The 12,132-nt window shown below is 32.1% G+C and overlaps 1 protein-coding gene across 2 annotated transcripts in view; it reads left to right on the forward strand.

The window, feature by feature from the left end:
* COL11A1 (collagen type XI alpha 1 chain) overlaps window positions 1-12,132 on the forward strand; it is a 257,545-nt gene that overhangs the window by 191,250 nt on the left and 54,163 nt on the right. For both annotated transcript variants that reach the window (XM_049880227.1, XM_049880228.1), the window contains 4 exons: window positions 1,528-1,635; window positions 2,548-2,601; window positions 6,021-6,074; window positions 6,569-6,676. In XM_049880227.1, coding sequence (XP_049736184.1) covers window positions 1,528-1,635; window positions 2,548-2,601; window positions 6,021-6,074; window positions 6,569-6,676 — 324 coding nt within the window. The remainder of the gene's footprint in view (window positions 1-1,527; window positions 1,636-2,547; window positions 2,602-6,020; window positions 6,075-6,568; window positions 6,677-12,132) is intronic.

Consider the following 12,132-nt stretch of genomic DNA (forward strand, 5'->3'; position numbering starts at 1 on the left):
CCTGCCTCCTCACAGAATGTATTGCAAAGAAATAAATAGCAAGTGATTCCTGGCTCAAGATTATGTGTGCTATAATGAAGGCAGATGAGATTAATTTGTCTTGTTTACAAATACTCTTATACAAGAGTCAACTCTGGAGTTCAGACTAGCAAGAAAATTTATTAACTGAAAGAGAAATAGCTGAATCACCTTTTGTGTTCAGAGCTGTGCAGTTCACTATAAATAGCACAGCAGATCTTATGAATACGGATAGATTTGAAATACCATGATGTTTAATGTAATGAATCTGGAAGACCTCCACAGTGACATCAGGGGTATGTTTACATGATAATTATGGCACACTTGTGAAAAACAAGAGCATATGGAAACCAACAAGTAATAAATCAGAGTCAACAAGTTGACTTTGTTTTATAGATATTTTGTTATCATTAATTATTTAAATAACACAACAAGTGTTTCTTACGTGGCTACTCTGAGTCAAAGGCCTTTAGAAAGCCATAGAATACAAAAACAGACACAGTTCCTGCCCTCACAGAATTTACTGCCTGGTGAGGCAATTAGATAATAATCAAAGAATCAAAAAATACGTGTACAAATACAAACACTGGTTAGTGTTGTGAAGAAAATGTAGTGTTACATGTTAGTTTATAAGAGAGGAACCTGAGCTAGAATGGGGGTTGACAATAGATTAATGGAAAGGAGGTTGATGCTGAGATATAAAGAATAACTAGAGGAATTAACTAGATGAAGGGTCCTCATAGAAGCATTCCATTCTAAAGGGACAGCATAAGCAAGTTATCAGGTCGTGTGACCAGAAGGGGCATGGCATTCAGTTTATGGGACTGAAAAAAAAAAAGTCTAGAGGGTTTGGAATACAGAGAACAAAGTGAGGGGAGCCTAGATATCGCTGGGCAGGTGATAGGAGCTGGATCATGATTGGCCACATTAACAACTTATCTTTATTTTAGGAGTAATGGTAAACAGGCACATTGACCTAAGAATGGTGGTAATATGATCTGATTAACCCTCTGGTTTCAGTGTGGGAGAATAAATTGGAAGGAGGTAAGAATAGATGTGGAAAAGGCAAGTGATTATTTTAGCAGTTCAGACAAAGGATACTAGTATTTTGGAATAAGGGGTTAGTGATGGAGATAAAATTAAATGAACATATTTGAGAGATAATTCAGAGATGAAACAAAATTTAGTCACTGAAAAGGGGTTGAGGTGGTGAAATGCAGGACCTAATGATTTGTAGGTTCCCAGATTGCATGAGAGAATAAAAGAACCACTGTGTGCAATCAGGAATACTGTCTTGTACAAAGTTATGAAATCTTGACTATATTCTATAAAGAATACACAGATTTTTTGAATGGTCAAATTTCCTTAGGAACACAAAAATTTCCTTGATGAATATGGAAGCCAGTGTATGAATATATAAATGTTGTTGCAGCACTAAAATGTTATAACATATGGCTAATTTTGGGGTTTCTAACAAGAAATTAATGATCTGCTGGGTTTTCAATACAGGGAGAAAAAGGTCCCCAAGGCCCCGCAGGGAGAGATGGAGTACAAGGTCCTGTGGGTCTGCCTGGTCCGGCTGGTCCTGCTGGCTCTCCTGGAGAGGATGGAGATAAGGTTAGTGTTTTTACTCATGTTAGTACATTCAGAAAAAGCTTTTCTTTTTTTCTCCAAGAATTCTGAATTTGATCATTTTTTTTATTAGATGCCAGATCGAAGTATACCTTTTTCAATATTTCATACACCTTCCATTTGTTCACCAGTTTTGTATTAAAGTTAGAAAATTAGTACATATTCCATGAAGTAGTGTGTGATACATAAACAGGAAAAAGGAATAAAGGAACAATAAAAGAAAATGTCAGTTTGATTACTAATTTTTTTAAATATATTGTTCCTGAAATACAATGAAAGAGATCTATCACTTACATGCATTTAGTCTTTATATCTTGGAAATTGCACAGTAAGATTTAAGAGTGAGCTACATATGTCATAACCATGTTCTTCTCTATCTTTTACCAGCATATGACTTCAGGGATTTTATTGTTAATACATGGCTCTGTTGTTAAGTGTTTGAATTCAATATATTTCTGAATATTATTGTAAAATACTGTACACAATTTTGTGGACTGTCACTCTGCTAATGTGCACTGTTTTAAAAAAAAACTAGGAAGAAAACTAAAACAATTGTTGATTAATATGTAATTCAATTTCTGAATAAATCAATGTACTTTCATTATGATCAGTTTATAATGGTGATATTTGAGCCCAAATTGGTTTTCTTTATTAAAAATCCAATTTCGGTGTTCTTCAAGGTTACATTTACCTGTGTTTGTATATTTGTCAATACTTGAAAGCTGGAAGCAAAGCGACCTTGCATTTTTAAACAATGATATTTTTAAACAATGACATTAAACACTAACACATAATTACATTAGAAGTATAATTAAATACCTTAATGATAATGATGAAAATGCAATGACAAGTGTGACATATTAGAGATAAACCTTAACTCAAATCTTTCAATTATAGGGTGAAATTGGTGAACCAGGGCAAAAAGGCAGCAAGGGTGACAAAGGAGAAAATGTAAGTTTCCTACTTTTTTATGAAGAAGCATTATTCATTTAATACCTCTTTCTACTTACCATGGAAGCCCTGGTGGTGCCGTGATTAAGAGCTACGGCTGCTAACCAAAATGTCAGGTTGGCAGTTCAAATCCATCAGGCACTCCTTGGAAACAGTATGGGGCAGTTCTACTCTGTCCTATAGTGTAGCTATGAGTTGAATCAACTTGACACAACAGGTTTTTTTTACTATTTTCCGTGGCTATTTTTCCATAGTACTACTTACTTACCTTTCCAAAGACTATAATATCAATAGTATATAATTTCTGTGGCTATATAATTCCACATAGTTCTGTGTGTCCTTTTTTGGGGGGGAGATTGAGTAAAGTTGAAGAGACTAGTATGATGTTCGTATGTCATTATTTGTAACTCCTTTATTTTAAGCCTTTTGTGACAAATGGACAGTTGTTAAACCCTGAGCTAATAATTGAAAGGTCAGTGGTTCAAATCCACCAGCCACTTTGCATGAGAAAGATGAGGTAGTCTGCTTTCGTAAAGATTACAGCCTTGGAAACCTTATGGGGCAGTTCTACCCTGCCCTATTTGCTTGCTATGAGTCGTAATCGACTCACCGGCAATGGGTTTTTTTTTAACAACAAATGTAAGAGTAATATACAGAAATAGGCTCCTTTTCCATATGAATATGAGAAAGAATATCTATATATATAACCCATTGCTAAATTCTACTCTATATGAATTGATAAATCTCTCACATTATAAATTCTTACTTTAAATGTTTATCTTATTATTGAATCATGAAACCGTTATAATAATTTGTTTCTCATTCAAATGACGTGCTTACTCTTCCCTGTATGACTTTTTTCTTCATTTTCTACCAGTTTACATACTTTGCTATATATATATATATATACACACATATATATATTTAACAACTTTTCTTCTTAGATTCAAAACCCTAGATATCTATACTCCCAAGGACTTCACCTCAGCAGTTTTTTACTGATTTATACTCTTTGTACAACATCTACAGACATTTGGGTTTTCATTTTCAGTGTTCCTTTCTTTCAGCGTGTATGTATTTGCTTTCCAGTAGGAATAAAAACTGGAAAGTGTAGAGAAATGTCCTCCATCTCTGTCTTTCTTTTTTAACCTAGCACAAAACTTTATTCATCATCCCTGGCAATTTGATTCTAATAGATTACTCTAGTTCTGTTAGTTCTGTCCTAGGATCCAGCTATCTTTCTGAGGATTTTAGGAGTAAAATTATTGCAGATCTTAGCATATCCTGGGAGAGAGGTTTTATTAGAGTTGACTGAGTACCAAAATGAATAGTTACTGAAGTCCTGTGAGCTTAAAATGTGTAATTGAAAAGAAAAGTCAGGAATCAAAACAGATTGCATGACGATTATTGCAGTATTTAACCAGGGATAGGGTCCTGATTTCCTTCTTTTTTTCTGAATCCGGGAGAGCAGATAGTTGGCAACTAGTGACAACACTGATGCTCTAGATCCATGCTGTAAAATTATTGGTACAGCTGGGATTGAGGATAAATCTGTAAATTCTGTTGTAGTCATTTACTACTCAGATTGAGTTCAGCAATTTTTTTGAAGATAAGTACATGTTATTGATCTAATTGGAATACCTTATGTAATCAACAGAAGCTGGATTCCCATATCTACTTCTCAAGTCGGTCTGTTGTGACATCTTGTTTTGGTTGAAATGAAGAAAATCCAGGCTCATCCAGACATGTAGTTGGAAAAGGAATAGTATTTTGATAACCTTTTCAGATAATTGTAGATTTTCTTTTCTAGATCAAAATTTGATAAGTGATACTTTTTCTTAAAAGGAAATTGCAATATGGAGTCTGGAATCAAATCAGTGAACTTTTTGTGCTATTTAAATATCATTGGTCTGTCTTGTGCTTTGAATATATCTCCTCCTCATATTTAATTTTGTAGCATCTTGCATTGGTCATTTGAAAATGATTGGCTCACTGACTAGGGTCTTCAAATTATTGGCACATTTACTTATACAACATCAATATTGTAAGAATGTTCTGTAAGTTTGGGAAACTGTGAAACTTATAATGGCAATGCAAGCTTTCCAAAATTCTTATTTTTGCTTGAAAGTTTAAGTTTTATAATTGGCAATAAATACTGCCCGTTCTTCTCTTGAAGTCTTGGGCTTATTTCATTTATTTTCAATAAAACACCTGCCAAATACCCAAGTCTAAATAATCAGACTTTGTCTTGTCAGTTGCTCTTTCAAGTCAGAATGGTGTCCCATAAAAAAGTGGCTAGTTCAGCTCGCAACACAAACTATTGTCTAAGAGCTTTTTTTTTTTTGAAGACAACCATTATACTTAGATATGCACCTGAAGCACTTTATATGTACTTCTCATTTTGTCACATGGATATTAAAAAGACGTGTTTCATTAAGGAAGCTCCTAAGTGAAACTGTCATTTTCACACAAATCAATATTACATGATAGTGAAGAATACAATCAATAATATTACAGTCTGTTGCTACCGCCATGATCAGTGCTAAGGTGCCAGCGATTTACCCACCATTGCTTTTGTATTATCAATGCCAATGCCCATATGGTAGGGAAAAGAAAAATGACTTAGTATTGTTATGAAAAGGAATTTTGGCCTAGAGGAAACCTTGAAAAGGTCTCAGGTACCCCTGAGGGCCCATGGACCACAATTTCAGAACCTTTGCTTCAAACACTTTCTATCATGTTGTAGTTATGATAAGGAATGATACAGTCCATTGACTCAATTTTCCTTAGAGCCTCAATCTTCTATAGTGCCTAATCAGCTACTGAAGTGAAAACTTAAGACAATTAAGAAGGAAAAATTATGCATGTAAGGATCATATGCCTTTTGAAAATTTATTGCTTAAAATAAAGGTCTGGTGGACTTAATATACAACACTGAGTTTACTTGTGTTTACATATGAAGAAAATTCTACATTTTCGTACCTGACCATATTCTATTAGTATAGGGTCTTCAGCGTCCTTATGTTCATTTAGACAGAAGCTAATGTTTAAACTAATTTTTCATGTGCTCTTTCCCACTCATTAAAGAAATCTGATATTTAAAAATTTTTCAAATGTGAGCCTTCAGCTTGACTTATGGTAGCATAGAAATTCATTTTTAAATATCCACAACATTACAATGAAAGTGCTTTCAATAAATATCAATTTAAAACTGATTGAAAATATACAAGTATGAGTCTCAAGGAGCAAAATAAATAATAGTTAACTACTCTAAATGCAAAATAATACTGAGTAATCTTCTTTTCTTCCAAAAGCATGTAGAGGCATTTAGTAGGCCTTTATCAGACAAATATTCTGTCTAATATAGCTGATTCTCTTCTGGCTTCACTTTTAAAATTATGATTTTTATCACTCCACAGGGCCCACCTGGTCCCCCAGGTCTTCAAGGACCTGTTGGTGCCCCTGGAATTGCTGTAAGTATTCTACTTTGTTCAGCTAATCTAAATCCTTAGAGCTCCTTGATTGAATTTATGAACTGTTACATAACCAGATGATTTTGTGTACTGAATTGCTTTCTTTGCATGCTTAACATTGAATCAAATTTAAATTGTCTAATATAACCGAACTGATCCTTAGGAACAAAAACATTGTGACTTTGTTTGAAAATAGATAATAACAAGTTGAGAACTACCTTAATATGTAATAAATTCTGAACATTATTTCCTTGTTAGACAGTTTTCACTTCACTTGGTATATATGCAAAAATCAAAATAGTCTTACTTCAAAAGTAAAGAGTGAAAGCATAGCAAACAATGGTCCATAGGGAGTAAATAATGGAATTTGCTTTACTTCTTTCTTTTTCTCAAAGAGTCCAGCTTTCATTCTATTAGAAATGGGTAGATTTTTATAATGATTGTATCATAAATGATTGTTCTGGTTTGTGATAATTTTTATTGCTCTTCTTTAGGGAGGTGATGGTGAGCCAGGTCCTAGAGGACAGCAAGGGATGTTTGGACAAAAAGGTGATGAAGGTGCAAGAGGTTTCCCTGGACCTCCTGGTCCCATAGGTCTTCAGGTAAGATGATCTCTTCATTGTTTATTCTGTCGTCTTAAACTGGTTTTCTGGTGGATGTAAATCAAAGCATCTTTCTCTTTTCTATGTAGGAATTTGGGTATAATGTTTAACATGATGGTTATTTTAGTTAAATATAAAATTGAACTTCAGCCTACTTTTATTTAAATGTAAACCTGAACATCAATGGATTTTTAGCAATTATGGAGCCCTGGTGGCGCAGCAGTGAAGAGCTCGGTTGCTAACCAGAAGGTCAGCAGTTCAAATCCACCAGCTGCTCCTTGGAAACCCTGTGGGGCAGTTCTAGTCTGTCGTATAGGGTCACTGTGTGTTAGAATTGACTCGATGGCAGTGAATTTAGAAATTGTTATTTTTCTGAATACATATCAAACCTGGTTCCCACTTCTGTAGTATAGCTAGCCCAACTCAGGTATTTTACCTCCTTTTGTGTTCCTTCCCATTTTGATAAATGAAATACAACCTTACTTAAGTTTGAAACTTAAAAGTAAGAAGATAGAATACATTTTTTCATAGGTCTAATAACAGGAAATGAGTACTTTGGATGGATAAAATAAATTAAAATAAAGAAATAGCAAACTGTCAACTGCAACTGCCAACTGTAAATGCCAACAGCAAATATCAAACAGTAATAGGTCAAATAAGCAATAAATTAATAAAATAAAAATTAGTAGTAAGTGAAAAATTTTAAATAGCCTATTGTTTTAAAGTTATGTGATTTTAAAAAATTCAAATTTCCTCCTTTGCCCATCCCCACTCCAAACTGTATTTCATCACTTAGCCCAAGACTAACACTGACACTATAAAATATGGTGTTTTATACTCCTTATTCATTCAAATAAAATGATAATACTTCTTATTTTCTCCTGATTAATTACAAAGGAACTCAGAATTTAACTTGATTTCAACATTATTATAGAAATTATTCAGTCAATTTATTAATTGCAAATAATATTTGATTTAGTGTGCCAGTTTTGTTCAGTCAGACATATGTGATTACATATGAATGACAAAAATGAAAGATGATTTTGGGAAATAGTAAATAATTCTGCATGAAAATTTTATAAAGTATAAGTTAATTGCTTAGGATGGATATTTTCAGGCATAGCATCTTTTTATTTTTAGCAAAATCTTAAATAAAATGATTTAAATATTTTTGTTGGAATACTTAAAGTTGAAACATACCAAAAATAAAGGTGACTTATTTTTGATAATTTTGAAAATATACTTGGTTCTTTTTTATTTGTTAAATATATGTATAGTGTATTATACCTAAATTAAGTCACCTATTTCCTGAAAAGTGAGTTTCCTAAAAAATAAAAATTATTTTTATTTGACATCATTTACTTTCTATTTAATAACCAGTTTGTATTTTATTATGAACATTTGTGAAAGGAAGTAGCACACTGGAAAAGACTGCAGGCTAAGAAATTTTTATTCAAATATATCTTGCAACTAAAGTGAAACATTCCATTGCAGAGGTCACCTATTCTGAGAGTTTTTTCCACCTTTTCATTTGATTTTCATTGGTTCCTACATACTTCGGAAATATCTGATTTTCTTCTTCTGCTTACTAATTGTTTACCTATCTGGTGATCCTTTAAAAGAATGCAAAATTTAATTTTGAATGATATTTGAATACCATATGGATTTATTACTTATATCACATTAGAAATTTAAGAAATGCTTAAATCATCCGGTTCACTTACCTAAAAAGTTGTGAAGTTGTAAAAAAGTAAATTTAAGCTACATTTATATACATTTAACAGTTGTCCTTATTTGCACAAATAAAAAAGTTTTGATTTTGGGTATGAAATAATTTCTTATAAACATAATTATAAAAATTATATTGTAAACACAGTATGTTCCATTGTGTTTATATGATTATTATTGTTAAAATAGCCAGTGGATATCAACCAGTGAACATGATGTTCTAAAATTTTGCTTTTAATGTCAAAATAAACTTGGAAAGTGTAAAAGGTTCACTTTCATATTCGTTATGCTTAAGTCTATATCTGTTAGACAACCATAAATAAGCAACCATGAACACTACGTATCAGTATGTGTGGGAAGTACACATATTTGAAAACAATAAAGCATTAAAAAATAGATTGCCAGTGGATATGTTACCATTCCTTTTCCGCTTTTTCGTTTAATTGATTGCTCTGAACTCTATAAGCTTGTAGTAATTTAGGAACTTAGTTCTTATGATTAAAGAAGGTGCCTTATAGCTTATATTTATAAAATATTCAATAAGAAATTATCTTCATTTCCACAAAGTGAGAAATGTGCTCTTTGATGAGGGTAACTCAAGAAATCAGTTCATTAAAAAGAGAATTGATTACATTTCCCCACAGCTACCTCTTTAAATCAGGAATCTGAAAAGATGCTAATGTAATTAACATGTTCGCAATTGCATTTGCATCCTTTAATTGAGCCTTCATGGCAGAATAGATGTTAGCAATTATAATAGACATAAATAATAATAATAATCTAATATTCAGATTAAATTACTTGATTTTTTAACTTAGTATTTATTATTTGAATATGAAGAGTGATAATGTAAAGAGAGAGCTTGGCCTAAATTCCTTTTTTTTTTTTTCTGATGCATCACTTAGGTGGCAAATAATTTTAAGTTGACAGACCTTAAACAGATCTCTCCACACATAAATTACTCCCTAGGAGAAAGTTAGGCTGTATGAAAACTGATGAGCACTAGAGTGCCATTTAGCACATTTAGTTCACTGCAACAAGAGAATTTGACTCATTATGTCTCTATTAATTTTAATAATGAGAACATTCTATCTTAATCAACTCAAGATATAATCAAACTTCATCAAAAAGAAATAAATGTTTCATGTTTTTTTTTCTGTTGGGATGCTCCTACTGAACTACTATTAAGAATAATCATATGCGTAAAAAGGAAAAGACAGCGATGCAGAACTGGGCTTTTAATAGAAATAAAAGAAAACTGGGATCTAATATTGATATTCCTTTCAGTTTGGGAATTCTAAATCAGAGGCACTCTATACTAAAAGGACATGGAAACCTGGACAGAAGATAAGGAATGGGACTGTTAATTTATATGATATCTATAATGTTAATTATGTTTTAATTGCAATGCGTACTCCTTAGGGAAATGGTCTTAAAGTGAAATCTTTATTTCATCTGTGTTAAAATCTATTTGGATACTTCAGAATTTAAAGTCTTTGCTTCATCAGTGAATTCGATTCTGAAGTTGAGGGGCTTGGGAATATAAAATGTTAACAATTTCCCTTGGTAATTTTTAGGTAGACTAAAATCTAAGAAACGTTGCCTTGTTATTTCCCTGGAATTGCACTTGTGATTCCAGAACCTACCATCAGATGATGGTAACAGTTTGGAAAGTGCCTACATAGAAGGCTCTTTTCCTAGACACCTAAATTGTGTTTGAGCTAAAAATAGGAACCTTTGGAATATATTGTCCATTATAAATCAGTAATTAGGAATCCATCATAAAAGTGAATATATGTCCTATCCAAAAAAAAAAAAAAAAAAAAGAGTTTACAAATACACTCAGTACAGCACTGTTTTCTCAACTTGAGAGTTTGTCTAATTAATTGGTCATGAAATAATTTACTGTGTTATTATCAATATTAAATAAATGAAGTAAATTAAAATAAGGCAAAATAGATTGAAGATATCAAAGGGCATCATCTATGCAATAAGGGCGAATATTACTTTGTGAAGCTCATGTTTCAGCTACTTTACCTGTATATACTTAGAGAGTAATCAGTAAAATGTATTTATTACTGTTTATCATGACCAAATAATTTGCAGCCACTGAGATGCTGTGCCAATAAATCAGTAATTTTAGTAAAGAACCAACAGAAGTTTAGAGCTTTTGTATTATTTGTATTTTTTCCTAAGTAGATTACATCTGAATTACTATTGTACAAACATTAAAGATAAAATACGTATAGGGTATATAAGATGTATCCAAATGATTACAATACTAAAAACTATTAAAAATAAAAGAACCAATAATCCTACCATATTAAAAACTATTTCTACTTTTACTATTTCTGTCCAACAATTATTACACATATTTTATATACATATTTGCAGTTAAATTTATTCCACACATATCTATTTGCATTTGGATTTTATTTCTTACCATAAACACCATGCATATTTAGAGTATTAGTAAATATCACATTAATAGTTTCCTAATATGCCATTAAGTTATTTAACCAAAATTTATTTAACTATGTTTTCTATGATTAAATATTTGGGATAAATGAGAATTTTTACTATTATAATTATTATTACAATAAACCTCATTTTTTCACATGTAGCTTTTCCTGTTGATTTATATTCTTAGGCTTGATTCATTCATCATTCATGCAACAAATGTTTTCTTGAGTTCCTGGTTTTTGCTTTGCCATATGCCCTTTGCTAGAGACACAAAGTTGACACCTAAAGGGCCACTGTCCCAAAGTAGCTGATGACTATAAACATACGAACAAGTGACGTAGTGGTGTTTATTAAGCATATAGGTCAAATAGGTGCAATGTATTGTGTGTGTGGCATGAAGGAGGAAATATGAGTAATTCTGCATGGGGGGGAATAGAGAGATCAAATAAATGATCAATAGGATATGGGATCAATAGTAACTAATACATAGTTAACATAAGATAATTTCCCCTTTAAAAAGTAAATAAACAAAACAAAACCCTTTGCTATGAAGTTGATTCCAACTCATAGTGACCCTATAGGGCAGAGTAGAACTGCCCCATAGGTGGATTCGAACTGCCAACCTTTTGGCTAGCAGCCATGTAGCTCTTAACTACTGTGTCTCCAGGGCTCCAATTTCCCCATAAAGACACAGGTAAAAGTTGAGTATAACCTTAGCTGTCTGACTTTATATTGTAAGACAGAACCTCTCTGAAAGCTATTAGAGTGCAGCAGGATAGAATGGAAATGGGTTTGAAAGAATAAAGGAAGCATAATTGACAGGTTCCCACCTTACAAATTTTTAAGATTCAGAAGAGAAATTACCAGGTCAAAAATTTAGAAGACACTTATGACTCTGGAAATTAATCAGGATATTTATTTTCAAAAGAGGTTTTCCAAACTGGCGCATAATTGTATACATATTTAAAAAAAAAAAAAAAATTTCACTGGGATGAAAAAAAAAAAAAAATTCACTGTGATAGGATGCTTAAAAAAACCAGACAAGATTTTTCAGAAAATCTTTGCCATGACTGTCCTATATGCTGCTTATAGAATATGTGGCAAATTATTAGTTGTTCATAAATTCCCAAATCAAATTATGTATATATTTATTGCAGCCAAAATCAATCAATATAATACTATGCAAAGCATAGCTTTCTTTTATTTGTAAATTAATGTATAAGATTTTATCATTTGTAGGCAGAATGTGTATCATAAGCATTTTT

This window comes from Elephas maximus, chromosome 3 (genome assembly GCF_024166365.1).
Source record: "Elephas maximus indicus isolate mEleMax1 chromosome 3, mEleMax1 primary haplotype, whole genome shotgun sequence".
NCBI classification, from domain to species: Eukaryota; Metazoa; Chordata; class Mammalia; order Proboscidea; family Elephantidae; genus Elephas; species Elephas maximus.